We start from the raw sequence: 25,170 nt of genomic DNA, 5'->3' as shown, positions 1-25,170 counted from the left end.
TAAGCTTTTTAAAAAAATTTTTATTTTGCAATACAATTCAGTTCTACATATCAGCCATGGATTCCCTTGTTCTCCCCCCTCCCCCCCCCACCTTCCCCCCAGCCCCCCCCCCATTCCCATCTTCTCCAGGGCAAAGACTTCCCCGCAGACTGAGATCAACCTGGTAGACTCAGTCCAGGTACGTCCAGTCCCCTCCTCCCAGGCTGAGCCAAGCAACCCTGCATAGGCCCCAGGTTTCAAACAGTGTGCTAGAGAGGCCCACAGAAATCCACAAAGATACCCCCACAACAGACTGCTGACAATGGTCGAGAGACAGCCCGAACTGACCTACTCTGGTGATGGCATGGCCAAATACCCTAATTGTCGAGCTAGAAACCTCATCCAACTACTGAGGGATCTGGATGCAGAGATCCATGACTAGGCCCCAGGTGTATCTCTGGAAGTCCAATTAGCGAGAAAGAGGAGGGTTTATATGAGCGAGAATTGTTGAGACCAAGGTTGGATAAAGCACAGGGACAAATAGCCAAACGAATGGAAACACATGAAATATGAACCAATGGCTGAGGGGTCACCAACTGGATAAATAAGCTTTTACGGCTATGCATAAGGGCAGATTATGTCTCTAGATATAAACATAAATATTTGAAAAGGCATTTGATACTGTGATAATTTAGCAAACTAAAAATAGAGTGTTAAACTATTGGCCCTTTTCCATTCCCAGCTATGAGATATTCAACAGCCATACAAGTTAAGACATGAAATATCTTCCTATTGTTCAAGCTTCAAATTAAATCAGAAAACATTTAGCCTCATATACATCTTGGCATCATTATTTGTATTATCCCATGTTTTGGTCTATATCCTTACATAGAACATAATTTAATTACTTTTTTATAGCTTCTTTACAATCCTAGATCAAAATGAAGGGTTTCATAATTAAATCCTGTTTGTATATACACTCTACATGCCCATATTTTTTTGGAATGTAAAAATAACACATCATTTTAGTGGAAAATTGCAGTCAAATGAAATAAGATTAAATTTTCCATGCCAATATCCAGATTCCTCACAATTCAATCATAAACAATAACAAAAAGCAGAATTACATTTGTAGAAATTGCTTATTATAATGTTTCATCCATGAGAACTGAAATCCAGATTTTGTGTTGAAACTATATTATGCAGTTTATTTTGTACATTTTTCCATAAGATCAGACTTCTTACTTTGACATAATATTTGGTTTACAGAAAGGATCCTTGTGATATTGTAGGGATGTCTGGTATAGGAAATGTTTGTTATGTTTAATGGATATTTTCAGTTTTAGAATGTCTTTTCCTGACCTTATGAAAAGAATTTATCTGTGGTTTGAACAAAATAATGTAGCACTTTGGGGCAAAGATGCAAAAAAGTAGCCCTGCACTTGAGGCCAAGATACAGAAAATCTCCACAGCTACTGTAGCCTTGCCCTTGGTGCTTTGGTAGACAGGAAGGAAGGTGATCCAGACACTGCAGACCACCATCATGCTGAATGTCAGGTACTTGGCTTCATTGAATGTGTCAGGTAGATTTCTGGCCAGGAAAGCTACAATGAAGCTCGCCAGGGAAAGGGAGCCCAAATATCCCAGGACAGAGTAGAAGGCAATAACTGAACCTTTGTTGCAGACAATCAAAATATGGCCATGTTCAGTGTGTACATCAGCATCAACAAATGGAGGAGAAGTTCCCAGCCAGATTCCACAGAGAATCAGTTGGATCATAGTACAGATGGGAATGATGATGTTAGGTGCACCTGATGCCAGCAGCCATCTCTTTCTTCTATCTGGAACAGTGACCTTGAATGCTAGTACCACAGTAATTGTCTTAGCCAAGACAGAAGATGTTGCCATGGTGAAGAAAATTGCAAATGTTGTCTGCTGCAAGATACAGGTGGCCATATGGGGATGGCCAATATAGAGCAATGGACAGAGAAAACAAAATATGAGGGAAATGAGTAGTACATAGCTGAGAACTTGGTTATTGGCTTTGACTATGGGAGTGTCTTGATGCTTCAAAAAAATAGCGAGTACAATAGCTGTAAGAGAAGAGAAACACAGAGCCAAGCCAGCCAGAGACATTCCCAGGGGATCCTCAAAAGCCAGAAAGGTGACAACCTTTTTGAGGCAGTGAGTTCGTTTTGTGTTGGCATACTGGTCATCTGGACACTTCACACAATGATTCATGTCTAGTATAGGAAGGGCAGCATTTTCAGATTTAATTTTTCTCTAATATTCTTGCAATGTGATAGGTACAGTAATGTATTAGGAAGTCATAGCTAAATTTTATTTACCTCTTGTGATATATGGAAATTAAATATGTTTGATGAACAGGATTTAATTCTTACTTCCTTTTCCTTTCATCATAATGGTAAGGTTTTGTTTATATTTATGTTACTTACTCCAAACCTTGTTAGTATTTTCCAAAAACAGTGATATACTTTTACATGATGTTCAGGTAGCCACAGAAACCTACCTTAGATTGGGTAATTCATGGAAACACCGTAGTTACTCACAGTTTTGAGAACTATGCCAAACAATAACTGAGAATGAGCTATTTCTTTCTATATTATGATCTGTGTATCAGCAGCAATTAGGTCCCACATAAAAATGTTCTCATGTGTTTCCTTTGACATAGAAGCCTTACCCACTCGATATCATGGAAAGAACCTATTCCACCAAATTATTAAACCAGTACAATTCCTAACAATGTTCAAAATATTTGCTAATGCATATGCATAATGCATAGTAAAGTAGTCTCTCCTCATCAAGGAAACTTGTCTTTGAGACAGAGACCACTAGAGAAAATCACAACCAGTGAAAATTTAGAGTTGTGGAGCTCAGTCTAACGGATACATTTATAATAATACTCCCTCAGCTGTATCTCAGGAAAAGTTGCAGAAAAGGGGGATGAAAATATTGTAAGTGTTAGTGGATCAAGCAGTTGATGTGAGTAGTTGTCTCAGAGAAATATCACAAGCTACAGCTATAAAGTCTCACTATCATGACTGTTTAAACATTAGTTAAACAACGACAAAAGTAATAGACATGGCAAAGTGAATGGCAGCAAGACAATCAGACCTCAACACTACACGGAGAACTGCAGGCATCTAAGGTGTATTGAACATGGGAGAAATTGTCTTTCCAGAGTATGGGACACCAACTGATTATCTTTGAATAACAAAATGGCCAATCTTAAAAACATACACGTAATACTGTGAAGACCGAAGTTTGTATTTAGAAGTATATATGTATATACATAAAATATATGCACATGCCAAGAGTTAATGAGAAAAGTGGCTATGAATTTGAAAGAGAGAAAGAAGGAATATATGGAAGGATTTGGAGGAAGGTTCCGGAAAGGGGAAATGATGTAACAGTGCCATAATCTCAAAAATAAGAAAAAAGGCAAGAAGCAAAAAAAAAAAATAAATAAATAAATAAAATAGCCAGCATTGATAATGCCTAGGAAAGCAGAGACAACATGAACAAATTATCACCAAATTATCTACATGTCAAAATATGACATCTATTTTTATGTTTCACTGTTTGATATTTGGTAGGGCACATTATCTGCAAATTTTACTAATTTCTATAAGATTTGATTGTTCAATGCTCCCAAGGTGGCAGTATTTACTGGTAAATCATCAAAACCAAATCCCATACCTCAAGGACGTAATTACAAAAGATAGTACTGGATGAGTCTGAGAACTTCCCTCCATTTGTATCTTTGTAATTTATACCACAGTATATTCACTTTTCTTTCTATTGAATTGCCCCAACAGACCAAACTGAAAAGTGACAATGATGATGCCATTCCAGGATTGAGTTTATACATCAGAAAGTTTACATTCCATTTTAGTTGTTCAGTCCTCTCTGATTTTGCTAAGCAAAGTCATCTAAACTGGTGAGTAGAAGTATTGAAATGCTTCAATTTTTAATATTTATTTAAAATTAGGTATAAACGTGTTGAATTTATTTATTTTTATCAAAAATATATTATTTTCTGATACAATACACCCTGACCACAGCTTCCCTTTCCTCTATTCCTCCCATGCTTTTTTAAGTAGGAGCAAGGGAAATTTAATAAAATTGAGTGTAGTATCTTTGTGTTCAACTGGCACAAAAGTAAATAAGTTTGACTTTTGATTTAATATATATGTGATACTATCATTTGAATCAGTACAATATTTGTGAATTAAAGTGATTTTTTTCTCTTAATATTCACTGTTTTATAATCAAATACACTTATAATTTCAGTATATATATTTTAAAAACTTGTGCTGATTCTTCAAAATCCCATGTTCAAATCATACAGAATTGTGTTTACCTGTTTGTCAGGCTCTAAATGAAAATGCTAGTTAATTTTTTTTAGCTGTTTCTTCTCACTACAACAATAATTAACCATCCTTCAGAAACTGATATATTATGAAAATATAGTTTTCAAAGTTTCTGTACATCAATGTAGATTCCACTACTTACTTATTTAAAAAACTCTCTGTGTATTGTTTGTTGTGAACATTATAACAAAATATTTAATACAGTGTTCAATATGGTTGAATCCAAACTAAGCTGTGAAATATAGTAGGACTTGAAATACAAACTATCAATGATAGAATTGATCTACAATAGCACACAGTACAAAAATGAACATTTCTAAAACATGGTAGAACATCCCTGAACATCCACTCCACTCCTTGTTAGAAACTTGGGGTTACTGGGAATAAAAGGATGCATAGCATATAAGGCTTAAGTAAACTGAATAAAGATATGGCTATTAAAAATGCTGACCATTAGGGTGATGATAAGTTGCAATAGTAATTTTATTACTCTAAAGTCATATCTTGGAAAAACTACTATGTTCGTGAGGTCAAGACTGATCAGATAAAATGTAGTTAAAAAGACAGAGAGTGTAGTGTTTCTAATAGCAATGTTATTTATGCATTCAACTTCATAATAAAATTTATCTTTTCCTTTTCCTCAGAGGATTCTTTGAGAACTATATAAATATGGGAGAAAATAAACAATCTGTTGATTATTTTGTTAAATCATATCCTTACTTGTTATGTTGGAAATTTCATTTTCTGGACAGGGGTTACATTCAAAACAGCAGATGGCTTTTCCTTCCTGAGGGGATTTTCTGTGTCCAGGACTGCAGGGTCTACTGCATATGGAGGGTGGAGTCTGAGAAAAATCAGATACATTTTAAATACAAAACTTTAATATAAATTGCAAAATCTGTAAGACTCACAACAAGGAACGACTGAAAATTCTATAAAACTCATGTATCATATTATAAAGTAAAATTCCATTGTTTTAAAGATAAATATTATGAATTTGTGGTGATTTATAAATTGTGGAACACCACAATAGAGGAGAGAGGAGAAGAGAGGAGAGGAGAGGAGAGAGAGAGAGAGAGAGAGAGAGAGAGAGAGAGAGAGAGAGAGAGAGAGAGAGAAGATTGGATGTAAGTCAATAAATGAGTAATAGTTAAAATGTGTTATTTCAATAAAGCATGCTATTTTAGAGTATTTGTGCTACATGTAAATCATTTGAGTTAAGACTAAATTACCTGTCTAAAATCTGTGGCCCACTCTATCATTTCATCAGATATGTACAATTCTTGATCATTTGGAGAATGTCCAGAAAACTTCCCTATTTTCACTTTAAATCCACAGGATTGTTTAAAATCTGTGATATAGAAAATGTCATATTCTGTATCCTCTTTTGCCTCCTGGTTCATGTTCACAAGGTCTCCAGCAGGATTTACAAATTGTATGTACTTCAGAAAAGAGAATATCTAAAACACATTGTTATTTTAGTTTCAACTGGGCCTACACATTAGGACAGAAAATATAAAGTATATAAAGAATATAATGCTGGTAATTTTCATTAGCCTCCACTAAAAAGCAACTGTATTAGAAGTACTCAGTAGTAAATGAAAGAAATTATATGTAGAAATAAATTTTCACTACACTTTAAAGTTAAAATTTTATCACTGGTATTTATAAGTTAAAAAACACCACCTAAATTATATGCTTATAGAGTAGAGACACAATCTATGTTTCTTCCTAGCAACATTGTTATTTGATCATAACCCTGGGAATTGCTTTCCTTAATTGATCAAAAAAGCACTAGTGTTATCATCTGGAATCTCTGTTTTAAAATGATGAATAACATTTTGATCATATAAAAGAAAAGTCATTTTCTTGTTGTCATTTAAATATTTACTGAAAAATATTGTTCCTCCAAATGTTAAAAACACAAGACTCATGTGTGTGCTTGCAATATTCTGAACAAAATTTCTTCCTTTAGATTCTAAAATGCTAACTTGTGTGTCAGTAATAGCTCTATCATAATTTATGACACTAACATGATCTTCATCACATGCAGTGAAAGAGTCCAGAAATATATGCACCTGAGAGAAAGGTGTGTAGTTTGCATGGATTTAGAAAACTATGGTTACCTTTAAGAATGTCATCTCTATGACATACAGGCCATTCAATCAATGAGCAATTACCTGCCAGGAGTCAAATTCCAGCCCTTTCCCAGGATTCTCAGACCATATGTCTAATTGTTGCAGAAGCATCTCATGGAGCGAGTGGGCTACAGCATACACAGCATTGTATAAGTTATAACCTGTATCACTCATGGACATTCCAAATGGATGACTAAATAACCACTTCAATAAATTTGTGTCAGGACAATTCTTCAGTTTCTTACAATTAGATGATGACAAAGAACACTTAAAATAAATCCACCATAGTTTAGCAAATGAAATTTCCTTACTGTAATTTGAAGGGTGCACTGTCTGCATAAATTGTTTAAAATCAGACATCTCAGAATTCTGATGTGAAAAAATGAGAGTACCATGGAAGGAGTCAAGCAAAAAATCCCCCATAACAGTGATCCTGTCAGATTGTGATACACTGACCCAGATTCTATTAATTTTTAAAAATTTCCATACTATAAAATGTATTTGTAGAGCAGAGTCTTTGTCTCCATAAACAATCACAACTTTTGCTGATGACATCATAATCTGCCTATTATACTGGTTAGCTTTTTGAAAGTATGAAATGTTGTCATCTGTGATAAAACTCACAAATGCTAAACAGACAATGTTCCTTTGCATCTCCTCTCTCAATTCAGAAAGAAATTGAATTTCACGGTCTTCATTTGAAATGATCACTCCTACCCAGTTCCATCTGAAGTGAACCAGTAGGGACACCATGGCTATTGGTAGAGATGTGTCCTCGGGAGACATCTGGTAGAGATAAGGAAATTGTTCATGGGCACTCAGGAGAGGTTGAAAATGACCATAGTAGAGCTGAAGGACATAGAACATAAGCACAGTATGAGTAAGATAGAAGGAATAATGATTGGTCTAACACCTAAGGGTAGTAAGCAAATACTGGGGGTTTTAGAAAGTGTGAATTCTTCACCTCATTATTATAATTATTTCCAATTTCTTGTGGTTATTCCAAAACTACAAATAAATTTACGTTTTCTAGTATAATGTTTCACACTTCTGCTGCCTGTCATGCCTATTTTTGAATAAAGTTGTTATGTTTCCTTCAGAAAGTATCTGAAAATGTATACTTGATGGAACAAAATAGATAAAAACCAAGTCTCTGACTTTTAATCTTTTTGATTCTCAGAAAATCAACTTTAAGGAGACACTATTTCATTAAAGTATCCCACTCTGACTTACCTCTGGAGTTCTGGACATGTACAGGAGTGGTCCAAGTGTTGCAGAAACTTCCCACATGGGTCCTGTAAATACGATTAAATATTTTCTCTGATTTTTACAGTAGTAGTTAGGGAAATTTTCACTTCTTTTTGCAGTAGAAGCAGATTTCCTCCTGTCAGCCACCTGGTTACATTTGATGTCAACTAGCAGAGAAACGTTTGGTAAAATATGAGGGTTCCTATTGATTTCTTCCATGGCAAAATAAAGAGAGAAAATCAGGTGGATGTTATTAGGTGTCAACCTGAAAACAGAGCACACTATTCATGAGAGATTAGTTAACAAACATGACAATTTTATATTACACTCAATAGGAGAATAGCATTGAATTCTTGTTTTTTGGACCCATTGCATGGAGACACAAGTCCTATTTATTTGATGTATGAGAATGTGAGACCTATGGGAGAATATTAAGATTCATAAAGGTTTTTCTTTGTGGAGAGTGGATTTCATACCAATGAGATTGCCTTTTTTTACTTTGCAGTTTCCTACAGTTCTATCCTATTATCTGCAAACTTTATAAAATATATGCATGCCCTTCAGACACTAGAAAAGATTGTACTGGCTAATGTTGAATCTGCTTGTGCCTTCATTGTATACTTCTAAAATTAAACATAGGTAAAATAAATTTGTATTATCTGCTACCTAGAATGCTATACTTTTATACAGAGGCAGAACTGGACAATGCTGGACAGTGATGTTGCTGAGGGTATGAAGACTAAGTAGCCAACTCAGCCTGTGTCAAATGCTTTGAAAAGCCAGAGGGATTAATGAAAATAGCATAATATTTCTTATCCTCCCTCTCTCCTTTCACATACATTTTTGTTTTCATTTTGTATTTGAGGATGTTCAATGTTTAGTGATATAAGTTTGGATATAACTATACCTGCTTCCAGTGAGGAATGAGCTCCTTTCTCTTCATATGGACCCTTATGCTGTACTGATACCTTTCAACCTACATGCTCAGCTTTGTATTACAGAACTAACCCTGGGTTCAAGTTGGTGTGGTTGAGATTTGTCCTGATATGTCCTTTGTAATAGATTTACTTCAGCATCTCTTTCATTTAAGGTGTTTTGATTGGCTATAACTGTTTTAATATAGTTTTATAGAGTTTGATCTTATTTAACAATAACTTCTTATTTCAGTGTGTTGTTTAGGAGTGTTTTAGTTACTGCCTCATGCTGAGAGCTGCTGGTAGCAATGGCTTTACTTGAGGCCTAAGAATATAGAGCAGATGGCAATGGATAGGTGAGGTGTCAACCCACCAGATAAATAATTCTCTGATGGAGGGTTTCTTATAGGTAGGACTTAGTAGGCCATAAACTCTGGACATGGTTGCTTTTGTTTGTAAATTCACATATGTATAACCAGCTGTGGTATCTCCCTAATACCTGAACTGTAATGTGTAATTTCATCTGATGTGTATATGTAATCTCAAGTTTACATCTCAATCTTATGGTCACATATATCTGAGCATGGTCAGGAAGAGGACTTCTCATTAAACTGTATAATTTTAATATATGGAAGATATACTAGGATATGCTTAATAACTACATCCAATATTCTGTGAGGACTGTAGGACACTTAGGCCCTGTTTTTTTAATCACTTGATCAGACTGGCATAAAGAAAACAGCAGTTTCTTCTCATTTCTAAGACAATCCATATATGTGAATACTATCATAATGCATTCCATGAAATCTTCAAATGAATAATAAAATTTTAAATAGACCATACAAGTTGGTGTAGTTATGTGAGAAAATAAGTGAATTGTTCCTACATTGTTCAGGTAGACTCACAGTTTGGAGATTTGACTCATTCTGAATGGAGATTGATTGAATGCTTTGGTTCCTTCCCTCTCATCACTGTACATCCATATGGGAAACATGCATGACTAGAATATTTTCAACATGGTTTGGACAAATAGTAGAAAATTATAGGCAAAATTGGGAACCCAATTCCAATGGAGGGTACACATATCAATAACTTAATTTCCTGTTTATTGCACTATATATCAACAATGCAGACATGAAGATCAACAATATATAGTACAAGCATTTGTGTATCCCTCACATCTAATCTACAACATGTTGGAAATATAGAGAGTAATACATATATAAAGCTTACTTTTCTTTCATCTGTCAATCAAATTCCAACTTATGGAGAATAATGAATGCCACAAGAAGATTCCTTTTCTCAGCCACAGAGAAATTCTGATTATGTATGTCAAGAGAGGAGTTAGAATAATTGAAATTTTGTTTGTGAAATGACACATCTAAGTGCTCATTCAACTCAGAAATGTAAAATGAGCAGGAACTGCATAAACAAACAGTCCTTCTGACAAATTCCATCTGATGATAGCTAGGAAGGTTCAGAGCATTTGCAGAATATATGGAACATACTATTCGTTTTTAAGTTAAAATGAATACATATACAGTAAGTTTATATTAAATTCTCTAGCATGCCACAGAATAAGGTCCTGATGCACTACAAAGCATATGAAAATAAATGACTAATCTATCGCTTCTCACTTATGTTCACTGTGATGACATAGGACATTAGTAGAAATAGTTTGACAAAATATGTATGATATCATATTTTCCATTAAAATTCATGTTCCAGTTGCCTTAACCATGCTGTTCACATATAGCTAAACAATCACTTTAAAGAATTTACTAGTAGGTACATAGGCAAAATGTCTCTTCATAATACCCATACTTATTTTCACACAAGAGTCTCTTTTGAGATGATGAATATGTGTTTAGTTTTGCTGAATCTCACTCATCATGGCCATGTTTCAGAAAGTCGTAATTTATTCACAATGATCTGATATTATTTCTTTATTTAATTAGATAAAACACGATATAGGTGCATTAATAATCCAGTATGTTTCTCTATAAATTCATTTGCTTTATTAATTGTGATATTATGTTTCTAATCATGTTTAGAATCCTCCAAATATTGCTTAGAAAATAATACTGAATATCCATAAAACAAAAACTGCTGTTTAGTCACAAACAGGAAAAGAAACATGCACTAATTTGGAAACATGTTGCTATGTAATTAAAAAAAGCCTTAATAGGAATTTAGGTACAACAATCCCAGTCTGTAATGAACCAACATACACGTATATGAAGAAAATTCAGGAAATAATCAGGACTTTTTTTTTCAAATGAGGTGTTTTTGCCTCCATGAGACAATTTTTATACTAATCGATTATTTGTATTGGTAAAAAAATGCAAACAAATGGGTCTAGGAAGGAAACATTTGCCTTGCCATTTTCTTTATTACTCATAAGTTAAGAGAAATTAGAGCATTTCTCTGGACTTCTCTCATCTTGTGTCATGTAAATATGTAAGTATAGATATAGAAATACCCTGTGATTTCAAGTGCCAGAATTTCAGACATAAAATTTCTCAGAATCTTAAATAGGAGATCACATCACTGAGGCATAATGATTGATTAGCTGGTGAAATCTGAGAGTGAATGAGATGAATTAAAAACCTCCTTTCCTTGACTCTCATGGCACAGTTTGCCTGCAATTTGTAGCTAATCATAGGCTTAGGGGAGACATGACATATGTATTGGTGAAAGTTTTTTGTTCGAATTCTACTCAAACACCCCTTCATTCTGCCTCATTATCTGATCATTTGGATGTCTGTGTCGTCTCCATATTCCAAATTACCATGAATATTACATTTATAGCTACTATATGATCACTTGCCCTTTGTTCCACACTCTCCTTCAAACCTAATGATATTTTTGATAAACAGATGTGTATTCAACACATAGGATATTGTTTCACTGCTACTGCAATTTTTCAAATCTTCTAAGATTTCTCTTATATAAGACAGTCATAAAATTTCATCTGTTTTGAATGTCCCACTGGGATATGGTATTAAAAACTGAACAAAACCTTTGTCTAAAACTGAAAACTTCCCTGTGGTGATCCTCACACATATACAATGCTACATCTAGAAGCATTTGTTCTTACCCAAATTCTTACCCAAGAATGTTATTTTTGACATTTTCCCTATCAAACTCCAAAGGACCTTGTAATAATTTTCTCACCTGAAATCTCGACCAGTAACCTCAATGATATAGGAAAACTGGTCAAACATATAAATCTAAGATTGTGTAGTACACTCATTCTCACAATAAACACATTTATTTTATATAATTAGGGAAAGAAGAGAAAGAGATTTAAAAGTATAATATAATAAATGAAAAAATATACAGTAAAAATGAGAAATGACAAATTTTAAGTCAATAAACGGCATTCAGCATGGGGTAAGTTGGATACATTTGCAACCTTAGTACTCCACTCTCAACTGTTAGCAGGTACCACAGGCAACACCTTTATTCTAACACATTAAAAGGGAAACAGGAAGTCATTGCTTGCAGGAGCACCCTCTGTTCTAACAAATGAATAAATTGTCTACTGGAGTATTCTAATTAGAAGCTACATGTGTTTCTAATCTAGAACTTTGAAAAAAGGTCTGAAATTCTTTATTCCACAAAAAAATGTGACTTTGCACGTGAAACTGAATGTAAAGGTAAGGATGGCATAAAATTCTCATAGTGAACAGACATACTTTTTCCACACCTGATTTCAGCTGTGGAATCAAAGAACACAACAGTTGTGAAATTATGACAGATAGGTTATTTGAACAAAAATCTCAGTACCTTTTGATATGTCTAACTAAAAGTCCAGGCAGATATACCAAGGCCCTCTGTGTGGGAATTTTGCATTCTATGCTGATGAACAAAAAAAGAATAGCAGATGAAAGAAAGACCACTTTATTCTAACCTCTATGAAATAAACTAAAAGCAGTGCTTAGTACTATGTTTGTTAGGGACATCACATGACAGCAGTTGGGAACTGTCATATTTAAGGATTGTCTCTAGAAGCAAAGTTGATATCATGGATCATTCATTCAGCTTCCAGACTGGAATCTGTGACTTGAGAAAAAAAGCAAGCTAACCTCTAAACCATCATAAATACTACAATAACCTTCTGTAAACATGAAATATATTTGGGTAATGTCCTAGAGGTAGGAAGAAAACACAGAAAAAAGACACACAGAATAATTCAGCAGTGCTAGAATGCATCATATGTCATGATAAACAAGGATTTAAAAATGAAAGAGGTACTTACTGCTTATCTAGATTTCCACTGAAATATTCATTTTTCATGTTTCTATGATCTGTATAAATGGAAAAGAAACAGTCAATTTCTTTATCTTCTTTTGGGTTTTTCTTGTCTTTCATTCTCAAAAAGCACACAGGGTCAGTCAAACTGCAGAGAAGTAAGGGAGGCTTCAGGACCAGGAAGACAAAGATCAAAGACAACATCTTTGTAATGTAGCTGAGATGAGAGCCTGAGCAAAGTGCAGCATGAAGAGTCAGGAAGAATCTCACGTATCAATTATGCATGAACCCATCCATGTGTCCTCTTTTTATTCTTAAAGTCATTGCTAAGGAATGCAATATATTTTAGGAATCTCAGTACTTTGTTTTCAGTGTGTTATTTACCTCTGGAGGATTCATAATTACTTTCCAGCCTAGGGCTCTGCATCTGAGTTTCTAAATCCAGGTGACAACTAAGAGATACTAATTTCATTCCCCTCAATATCCCTTATGATTACATCTGTGTCATTGAACATGAAGTTCACAGACACAATTCCTCCTGGGCAAATTTCCTAACAAGCTCTGATTACCATTTGTAGTAGTTGACTTGGATCACATCAGGCATCTCAAATGAGTTTTGAATCAAAAATATTTCTTAGTAGACAGAGCTTATTAGAGACATACAAGAATTATGAGCAGTAATATTGATGATAGGAAGTAATATATTTACTGTCTGTTTTATGAGGATGTTCTTTGCCTGCTTGAATGATGTTTTGTCTTTCTATCTGAGAAGCTTCCAGGTGGCAAAGACAATGTCATTTAGACAATACAGTAGCCCTCAGAATGAGAAAGAGGTAACTCAAATGATTGAGAAACACCTAAAGAAAAGTTCAACATCATTAGCAGTCATATAATTACAAATCCAGTTTACACTGAGATTTCATCTTACACCTGTCAAAATGGCAAAGATCCACAACACAAGGGGAAGTAGAGCTGGCAGTAATGTGAAGTAAGAACACTTGTACATTGCTGGTAGGAGTGCAAAACCACAGAGTCACTATGAAAATCAGTGTGGCAGCTTGTCTAGAAGATGGCAATCAGTCTACTCAAGTTCTAGCTAAACGATGCTAAACATCCAAAGGATGTTTCATCCTACTGCTAAGATACTTGCTCATTTATGTTCCTTGTTACTCCATTAATAATAGTGAGAATTTAAAAACCAACATAGATTCTCCTAAACAGTAGAATAGATAAAGAAAATGTTGAACATTTCTACAATGGCGTATTAATCAGCTGATAAAATAGTAATATCATGAAATTTGCCAGAAAATGAGAGGAATGAGAAAAAATCATACCAAGTGAGATACTATAAAAATCAGAGATATAAATATTGCATATATTTACTTATTTATATGTGGATATTATCTGTGAAGTCATTGATAAGCTACAATTGATGGAACCACAGAGAGTATGTAAAGGATGAGGGACTTGAGGGAATAGTTGGATCTCATTAGGAAAGTGATATTGAATAGGCAGTTAGGGATGGCTAAGCGTGGAAGGCTATAATGGGAGGATCAAGTGAGGAAAGGAAGGAGAGAAGAGGTTATGAGAGAGAATATGGAGAGAAATACCTAAAATCTGAGGCCATTTGAAGGTTAGTATAGAACCCTATTACAGTTGAAACTTCCTTATATATACATGGACATGAAGGCATTCTATTGAAATTGTCAGTGTTGCGGTACCCAGAGTCCCAACTGTTCATCTTTTTACACCAAATAAAGCGTTTTAGTACCCAGATTGGATTAAATCTAATTGAGTTGTTGAACAAAAGTGACCCACAAGGATCCAGAAAAAAACCCAGGATGTTGCCAAAAGTAAAGATTGTTCTCCACACACTGACAGCAATGTTCCATTGCTAAAGAGGGAACCTACAGAAATCACTGAAGATGGAGACATCAAGCCAATTCCTACATAGAGTCTTTTCTCCTATGTTCCAGTGTATTTGGTATAGGAAATACTCTGTAAGCTCACAAAAGAGAAATGTAAACCCTTGGCCAACTACAAACTTTATACACCCAATGCTGTACTGCCTGAAAGACATGTTGGGGCAATGGTGACAAAAAGCTAGTAACCACAGATAACCGATTTGACTTAAGGCACACCCCACAAGATAGAACTTACCCTACACTGCTTACATGCTCAAGACCCTGAGTCTAGATAACACAGAGACATAGGATAAAATTAAGTAATACAGATTTAGGAAAAGAAAAAAGTAGTGATAAGATGACTCCTAATGATATTCTGCTCTACTTAAAAACCAGTGTCTCTTCCCTTGTGATCAGAGAAGCTTGCTCCTACAGCAGATGGGTACAACTATTGAGATCCACCACCAGACACTATAAAGAAGGTGAGAGATCTTGAGACAACCAACACTAAATAAATCTCTCCATTCAGAGCTCAAGGCTCCTCACAATGGGGAGCAAAAAGAGTGTAAGAACCACAGTGGTTTTACAACAATACAAGCCCCTCTAAATCACTGTTTCCAAAGTTCATATGAACTCAGAGAGTGAGATAACAAGCACATGGCCTGCATGAATCAGGATTAGGACCTCTGTATTTGTATTATGGCTCTCAGTTTATGTCTTTGTGTGAATCCTGAGTGGATGAATGAGTGGGTCTCTGATTCTTGAGCTTTCTTTGGGCTTTTTGTCCTTCTCTTGATTTGTATTGTCCAGTGTAACATGAATCTTATACTGAATTCATCTTCCCATATAATCAGATTAATGACTACCCTAATAGTCTGCATAGAACTACATTCACTAAAAGATGGCAACAGATGCAGTGATCCACAACCAAGCACTGGGTTGAACTCCTAGACTTAAGAGTGTTAGGAGGGATCACAGGAGCAAATGATGTCAAGGTCATGATGGTGAAAACCACAGAGACAGCTGAACCAAGCTGGTGGAAGCTCATTGACTCTTGCCTGTCACCTAGGGTACCTGCATGGGATCAAGCTAGGCCCACTGAATGTGAGTGACAGTTATGTGGTTAGGTCTGTTTAGGGAGCCCCTGACAGTGGGACCAGAACTTATACCTTCTGCATGAAATGGCTTTTTTGGAACTAATTACCTAGGGTAGGATACTTGCTACACCTTGACACAGGGTGGAGGGCTTGGTACTGCCTCAACTTTATATGCTAGACTTTGTTGACTCCCCAAGGGAGGTCTTAAACTCTCTGAGGAGTGTAGGGAGATGGGGAAGGTGAGTTGCTGGAGAAGGGGAGGCAGGAAGAACTGTGATTAGTATATAAAATAAAATGAAAAAAAAAACTAGAAAAAAGCAAAAACCAAAACCAAAACAAAACAAAAACAAACAACAAAATAAGGTGAAGAATGTTGTTGTGGAAGGTGTAGTATAGTCCATTGAGTCACAATTACCACTTTAGTTTATTCATCTTTACTTGCAAGTGTTCATTGCCTGGGGTCATTGGTCTGGCTAGAGGACTCTTGTTTCTGCCTCACCACTTATAATAGGCTATCACTGACTGACATGATCTCAGATGACTGACCAGACCCTAGTCTTCTGCATGGCCCTGATTTTTAACAGGAGCCATGGCCATCAGCCAAGACCTTGGCTGCTATGAGGCAATGGACCCAGACATGGGCCTGAGCAGCAACCCTGGATTAGATGTCACTCAGATCAGCATGGTGCACTATGGAAAAATCATTAAAAAATTGCCAGTCTCTCTATGGACTGTTTCTATAATGAAAAGTTTTATTTTCAATACAAGAAGATCAAAATAATTCAAAATAATTATTTTTAAAGGATAAACCTCATGGAGAGAGCATAAAATCCTAGTCTTATGACAACTATTAGCTTGTAAACTGTTAAATGTAATTAATAACTACAAGTGAATGGTCAGTCACTTATAAATGATCAATTGTTTAATATGTTTAAAATTGTACTCATAGTCATGATAAATACTAAGATAATTCATTACAAGTACTAATATAATTAATTACAAATATAAGCCTTACTTTGCGTTCTGTGCAAGTGTTCAAAGTTAAGCCTAAACAAGTTATTAAAATAAATTTTCTATTAAAATATGTTCTTCAGAGATCTTCAAAATTTAGCATTCAAAATGTTTAAGCTTCCAATAATAGACAGAACTGCCCCTTCCTAGAGAGAAACTTTACGGTAACCAAAAATAAAAATAAATGGGGCATAACAACTCCATCTGGATTATGGTAACACTAACCACTGAGTTAAAACTGCCCCACGCCTTGCTAGTTGCTAGAGCATTGCTCAAACTGTGGACACTTGTGTTGATCACCCTACTTTGCCTGATCAAAGTGAGGTCAATCCCCTAAATTGCTCCTTTTCAGAGAAATAATCTCAGACCTGGTTCTGGCAACCAAAAGCCTATGCTGCTCTCTATGACAGCTAAAGATTAAATGCTGTCATGTATGACAGCCAATGACCTAGAGCGTTTGGTCCACAGAAGGGATGGAAATTTTAAAAAGGACAGGGAAGTGTGGTAAGTGTGGCAAGCATGCCACAGCAGCCACAGGGGAAGGTAAAGGTGGAAGGCACCCAGGCTTTTGGAGTTTGCTTCATGTGAGTGCCAGATATTGGTGGAAGTATTAAGGTAACTCCACATAGTTAAAGGAAGATTTATTTGGGGGTTTTACTTACAACAATAAAGGGACATGTTACAGGGTCCAGGAGAGGTCATGCGTGGTTCCCCACTGGTGTGGATTCCACGGCTGCAGAGGTGTTGAGAGGGGCTTGGAGCCACCCAGAGCTCTCTGACCACTGAGCTCAGGCCACTCCAGCACACATGCTGGACACTGCCTGATGCACACAGGACACTCTGCTCCCACTTGCAGTTGCCACCAGCCAAAGCCTTCAGCGGGACCTGCTTTAAAGCTACAACAGCGACACCTGCTAGCCAAAAAATGCTACTACACCCAAAAACCATTGAAAGGAAGGTAAGTCAAGCAAGCCAGTGTTTTATTTCAGGGAATAGTACTTATTTTACAACTTGATACTGCCTAACAAATTTTGAGTAATCCTTATAATATGGCCGAAAACATTGCCTCACAAGAATTTAAAAACTTTTTTGTCCATATGATGAACAACATTGTCCTGGAAATATATGACCTTCCTAAGGCATATCTGGCCCATACCATTTTGGCATTTACCATAATAATTCACTGGTCTAATAATAATAACAAGGATGAATCATTATTGGTACTGACACGGGCTTTAAAAGATAGCAATGATGACTTACATAAAAAGATTCTTTCTCTGTAATCTACTAACCAGGATTACAAGATAGCAATAAAGATTTACAAAACAGGCTTCTTAGTTTGGAATCTGCTAACTTAATACAAGAACTTCAGTCCATTAATAGTAAGTGTATAGCCAAAATTGATTTTATTGATAATAAATATGAATATTTAATGGATAGAACAATAACTATCCAGGGTGAAGTTGCAGCTACTCAGACACTTTGTAAGGAAGAAAGATTATCATTAACTGAAAAGATAAGGTCTATGGAATCATGTGTTTCAGAAGAACATAAAAAATTGCATGCTTCCATGAGAAATCTGGAATCCCTAGCAATACAGGAGGTTCACTCCCTAGAACAGCCCCCAAGTGCTCATTTGCAAGCCCTGGAAGAAATTCTCAGGAAACATTACAAGGGACCTATAAGCAGAAGGGCAAGACCATACAGGTTGGCTCTCATACAATGGCTTATCTTGTCATCATCCATGAGAGGCCAACAGATGATACACACCCTGAGCCATATGTGAGATATACACTACAACCAATTTTGATGACGGACTTTAAAATATGAAGGAAGCAATAGTCACATATGGAATAGATTCCACATATCTAAGACTGATGTTCAATTCATGGTCTATGTCACATAGAATCATTCCAGATGACTGGCATTATTTAATTTCAGCTGTTCTAGAATATATCCAGCAGTTACAGTGGAAAAGCTGGTTGAGGGAAGAGGTAAGAAATTTAAAGAAACAAGGTAAACTCGGATGTTTTGAGATCTCCCAAGATCAAATTCTTAGTGAGGGACATTTCACTGGTAGGAATGTACAAGTCACTTATGATGAGTATACAATATCCCTATGTGTACAGCAGCACTAAATGCTTGGTAAAAATTCCAGAACCAGGAAAACCAACTGAGGTATACACAAAGTTATTTAAGGGACCACAAGAAACTTTCACTGATTTTTTTTTAAAAGGCTGACCACAGGTATAACAAAAGATGTGTCAGATAAAGAATTAAGACAAGTACTAACTGAGTCCTTGGCATTTGACAATGCTAATACAGAATGCAAAAGAATACTTACACCATTAAAGGTCAGATCAACTTTTTTGGAAGAATGGATTCATTATACTAATGGTGTTGACTCTCTTAACTATAGTAATGAAGCTTGGATAGGAGAGGCAAATCCCAGAAATGAAAGATGGCTCAGTGGTACCAATTGTTTTAAATATGGTACACAAGGTCATATAAATAAAAATTGAGCCAGGCGGTGGTGGCACATGCCTTTAATCCCAGCACTTGGGAGGCAGAGGCAGGTGGATCTCTGTGAGTTCAAGGCCAGCCTGGTCTCCAAAGCGAGTTCCAGGAAAGGTGCAAAGCTACACAGAGAAACCCTGTCTTGAAAAACCAAGAAAAAATTTTTTACATGGGATTCCTCTAGAAGTAATCCTTCTAGACATAACAAAAATAGGAGACCCCAACCTCTGGATTATGTAGAAGATGTAGCAAAGCCGACATTGGACCAGTGAGTAAAGATCAATAATAAATATATGAGGCAACCCTTTACCAGTGGGAAATGCCTCAGGGGGGCTCTTGCAGACCCACAAATCAAATGTGATCCAAACATTTCTAGAAACTGTGGAGGAAATTCCTCTTCATGACAATTAAATAAACCAGTGGCTAATGTAAAGAATGATACTGCAATGGATAATAGGACAGCTATGATAGATGAATAAAAAATTCCAAAGAACACAATAAAACAATTTTTTGGCAGACATCCATAAAAAACAAAAACCAAAGCTTAGAATTGGAATTAATGGCCTTTTTCTGGAGGGCCTGGTAGATATGGGTTTGGTGGTGACTAAAATTACACCAAAATCATGACATCCAAATTGGCCTCTTCAAGACGTAGATGTCCAATCATAGAGATTGGAACCCTGTCTCAGATAAAACAGAGTTTGCGATGGGTTGAATGCATAGGGACAGAAGGAGAGAGAGAAATGCTGAAGTCATATGTTGGAAATGTAGCAATGAATCTTTGGGGCTGAGATCTGTTATAACCGTGGAATACCAAGATTAAAACTCCTACACGCTCAGAAAATGAATACAGACCAATGCATGTTTCTAGGTATGATATCATAACATGCTATAATAAACAGTCACCAACCATTCAGGCTGTACATAAATGGAACACAACTGCTGTTGAACTCTCAGAAGTACCATCAGCCTTACCTTTTAAAATGGCTACTAATAAACCCGTCTGGGTTGGACAATGGCCTTTGACAAAAGAGAAGCTATAAGCTTTAGAACAGCTTGGTCAAGAGCAGTTAAATGTTCAACACACTGAGGAATCTACCAGCCCTTGGAATTCTCCTGTATTTGTTATATAATAAAGTCTGGTAACTGGAAAACGCTGAGAGATCTGAGAGGTATTAATAAGGTAATTCAGCCTATGGGCTCCCTACAGACTGGGATGCCCTTGTCCTCCCTGCTACCCAAAAATGACCCATAATAGTTATTGACTTAAAAGACTGTTTCTTTACCATTCCTTTACGAGAAAATTATAGAGAAAAAATTTCTTTCACAGTACCTAATTAAAACAATTTCCACCCAGCTCCCATCTTGCCCCGGACTTCCCTTCTGAAGCACAGGTGAGTCCCCTAACTTGCCCCCAACCCCATCCCTGGGCACCAGCCACTCCGGGGAAGACCTGCCCAACTTGGCCCCAGGTTCTGCTCACCGGGCAGGTTCCCTTCTAGCCCCACCGGGAAGGATCCCCTTCTCTAAGACCCCTGGCAGACCCTGCAGTCTCCACGCCCTGCCCCCATCCCCATCCGCCTGAGCCCCAAGCCTCTTCCTGAGACTTAGAGGCCGGCCCCCAGCTCCCTTCTTGCCCCGGACTTGCTTCTGAAGCACAGGTGAGTGCCCTAACTTGCCCCTGACCACATCCCTGGGCACCAGCCACTCTGGGGAAGACCTGCCCAACTTGGCCCCAGGTTCTGCTCACCGGGCAGGTTCCCTTCTAGCCACACCGGGAAGGATCCCCTTCTCCAAGACCCCTGGCAGACCCTGCAGTCTCCACGCCCTGCCCCCATCCCCATCCGCCTGAGCCCCAAGCCTCTTCCTGAGACTTAGAGGCCGGCCCCCAGCTCCCAGCTCCCATCTTGCCCTGGACTTCCCTTCTGAAGCACAGCACAGCACAGCACAGAGAGCTTCCATCTGGACAAGAGAGAGAGACTTCCTGAATCTGTCAGCTCTGTCTGAACCAAGTGTGCGGATAAGGCCAAGAACGAACCACAAGGAGATGGGCAGACGTCAAGGCAGAAACACATACAACAAAAGGAATAGCAATACACCATCACCAGGCCCTAGCCCTCCTCCAACACCTAGACCTGAACATCAGAAATTGGAAGAAGCAGAAGAAAATAGCCTTATGAATGTCATCATGAAGAAGCTAGAGGCTCGTGTAGAGGAAAAGACAAAAAAATGTGAAGAACGCTGTAAACAACTAGAGGAAAGGGCAAACAAATTAGAAGAAATCAAAAAAGTCCTGGAAGAGAACAATAAAATACTGAAAGAAAATCAAGAAAAATCAATGAAACAAATGAAGGAAACAGTCCAAGACCTGAAAAGGGAAATAGAAAAAATGAAGAAGACACAAACAGAGGGAATGCTGGGAATAGAAAATCTGAGAAAACGATTGGGAACTTCAGATGCAAGTATAATCAACAGAATGCAAGAGATGGAAGAGAGAATCTCTAGCGTTGAAGATACAATAGAAGAAATAGATTCATCAGTCAAAGAAAACACTAAAGTCAACAAAGTCATGAACCAAAATGTCCAAGAAATTTGGGACACCATTAAAAGACCAAACTATGAATAATAGGGGTAGAAGAAGGAGAAGAATACCAACTCAAGGGCACAGAAAATATATTCAACAAGATCATAGAAGAAAACTTTCCCAACTTAAAGAAGGAAATGCCTATGAAGATACAGGAAGCCTATAGAACACCAAACAGACTAGACCCCCAAAAAAAGTCCCCTCGCCACATAATAATTAAACAATTAAACATACAGAATAAAGAAAGAATATTAAGAGCAGCAAAGGAAAAAGGCCAAGTGACATATAAAGGCAAACCTATCAGAATAACACCCGATTTCTCAGTGGAGACTTTGAAAGCCAGAAGGTCCTGGACAGATGTAATGCAGACACTAAGAGACCATGGATGCCAGCCTAGACTAATATACCCAGCAAAACTTTCAATCATCATAGATGGAGTGAACAAGACATTCCATGACAAAGCCATATTTAAACAATATTTATCCACAAACCCAGCCCTACAGAAAGCACTAGAAGGAAAATTCCAACCTAAGGAAGTCAGATACACCCTCGAAAACACAGGCAATAGATAAAGCCACAGCAGTAAACCCCAACGAAGAAAAGTACACACACATCACCACCAAAAAATAACAGGAATGAACAATCACTGGACATTAATATCCCTCAATATCAATGGACTTAATTCACCTATAAAAAGACATAGGCTTACAGAATGGATACGAAAGCAGGACCCATCTTTCTGCTGCATACAAGAAACACATCTCAAATTCAAAGATAGACACTACCTAAAAATACAAGGCTGGGAAAAGACTTTCCAATCAAACGGTCTTAAGAAACAAGCGGGTGTAGCCATCCTGATATCCAGCAAAATAGACTTCAAACTAAAATCAATCAAAAGAGATCAAGAAGGGCATTACATACTCATCACAGGAAAGATCCACCAAGATAAAGTCTCAATTCTGAACATTTATGCCCCAAACACAAGGGCACCCACATATGTAAAAGAAACATTATTAAAGCTTAAATCACATATAAAACCCCACACATTAATAGTGGGAGACCTCAACACCCCACTTTCACCACTGGACAGATCCCCCAAAATGAAACTTAACAGAGAAATAAAGGACTTAATTGATGTCATGACTCAAATGGACTTAATCGACATCTACAGAACATTCCATCCTAACAAAAAAGAATATACCTTCTTCTCAGCACCCCATGGAACCTTCTCTAAAACCGACCACATACTTGGTCACAAAACAAATCTAAACAGATACAAAACAATTGGAATAACCTCCTGTGTTCTATCAGACCACCATGGTCTAAAGTTGGATTTCAACAACAACAAAAATTACAGAAAACCTACAATCTCATGGAAACTGAACAATACCCACCTGAATCACCAATGGGTTAAGGAAGAAATAAAGAAAGAAATTAAAGACTTCCTAGAGATCAACGAAAATGAAGACACCACATATCCAAACCTATGGGACACTATGAAAGCAGTACTAAGAGGAAAATTCATAGCACTAAACACCCACATAAATAAGCTGGAGAAATCTCACACTAGTGACTTAACAGCACACCTGAAAGTTCTAGAACAGGAAGAAGCAAAGTCTCCCAGGAAAAATAGATGCCAGGAAATTATCAAAGTGAGAGCTGAAATCAATAAAATAGAAACAAAGAGAACAATACAAAAAATTAATGAAACAAAGAGTTGGTTCTTTGAAAAAATCAACAAGATAGACAAGCCCTATTCCAAACTAACCAAAAGACAGAGAGAGAGCATCCAAATCAACAAAATCAGAAATGAAAAGGGGGACATAACAACAGACATTGAGGAAATCCAGAGAATCATCAGGTCATACTTCAAAAACCTCTATTCCACAAAACTGGAAAACCTAAAAGAAATGGATAATTTTCTGGATAGGTACCACATACCTAAATTAAATCAAGACCAGATAAACTATTTAAATAGTCCAATAACCCCTAACGAAATAGAAACAGTCATTAAAAGTCTCCCAACCAAAAAAAAGCCCAGGACCAGATGGTTTCAGTGCAGAATTCTACCAGATCTTCAAAGAAGAGTTAATACCAATACTCTCTAAATTGTTCCATACAATAGAAACAGAAGGAACATTACCAAACTCCTTCTATGAGGCTACAATTACCCTGATTCCCAAACCAAACAAGGATACAACAAAGAAAGAGAACTACAGACCGATCTCCCTCATGAACATTGATGCAAAAATACTCAATAAAATACTGGCAAACAGACTCCAAGAACACATCAAAACAATTATCCACCATGATCAAGTAGGATTCATTCCAGGGATGCAAGGATGGTTCAACATACGAAGGTCTGTCAATGTGATACACCATATAAACAAACTCAAAGAAAAAAACCACATGATCATCTCACTAGATGCTGAAAAGGCATTTGACAAAATCCAACACCCCTTCATGATAAAGGTCTTGGAGCGATCAGGAATACAGGGAACATACCTAAACATAATAAAGGCAATTTACAGCAAGCCAACAGCCAACATCAAATTAAATGGAGAGAAACTCAAAGCAATTCCACTAAAATCAGGAATGAGGCAAGGCTGTCCGCTCTCCCCATACTTATTCAATATAGTACTTGAAGTTCTAGCCAGAGCAATAAGACAACATAAGGATATTAAGGGAATACAAATTGGAAAGGAAGAAGTTAAGCTTTCCCTATTTGCAGATGACATGATAGTATACTTGAGCAACCCCAAAGATTCCACCAAGGAACTGATACAACTTATAAACACCTTCAGCAACATAGCAGGATACAAGATCAACTCAAAAAAATCAGTAGCCCTCCTATATACAATGGACAAAAAAGCAGAGAAGGAAATCAGAGATACATCACCCTTTACTATAGCCACAAATGACATAAAATACCTTGGGGTAACACTAACCAAGCAAGTGAAGGACCTATATGACAAGAACTTTAAGTCCCTGAAAAAAGAAATTGAAGAAGATGTCAGAAAATGGAAAGATCTCCCATGCTCATGGATAGGCAGAACTAACATAGTAAAAATGGCAATCTTACCAAAAGCAATCTACAGATTCAATGCAATCCCCATCAAAATACCAA

General features: G+C 36.8%; 1 protein-coding gene across 1 annotated transcript; it reads right to left on the bottom strand.

Moving 5' to 3' along the window:
• Positions 1–1,302: 1,302 nt before the first annotated feature.
• Positions 1,303–13,137, bottom strand: LOC131902246 (vomeronasal type-2 receptor 116-like). The gene is made up of 6 exons (XM_059253278.1): positions 12,938–13,137; positions 7,745–8,024; positions 6,554–7,360; positions 5,606–5,833; positions 5,094–5,217; positions 1,303–2,222 (listed from the first exon to the last, which is right to left on the bottom strand). Exons 1-6 carry the CDS (start codon positions 13,132–13,134, stop codon positions 1,303–1,305), a joined length of 2,556 nt encoding a protein of 851 aa, XP_059109261.1. The 5' UTR covers positions 13,135–13,137.
• Positions 13,138–25,170: the final 12,033 nt, after the last annotated feature.

This window comes from Peromyscus eremicus, chromosome 1 (genome assembly GCF_949786415.1).
Source record: "Peromyscus eremicus chromosome 1, PerEre_H2_v1, whole genome shotgun sequence".
Classification (NCBI taxonomy): Eukaryota; Metazoa; Chordata; class Mammalia; order Rodentia; family Cricetidae; genus Peromyscus; species Peromyscus eremicus.
Note: the sequence above shows the minus strand (reverse complement) of the source record. Positions and strands in the feature narration are given on the sequence as shown.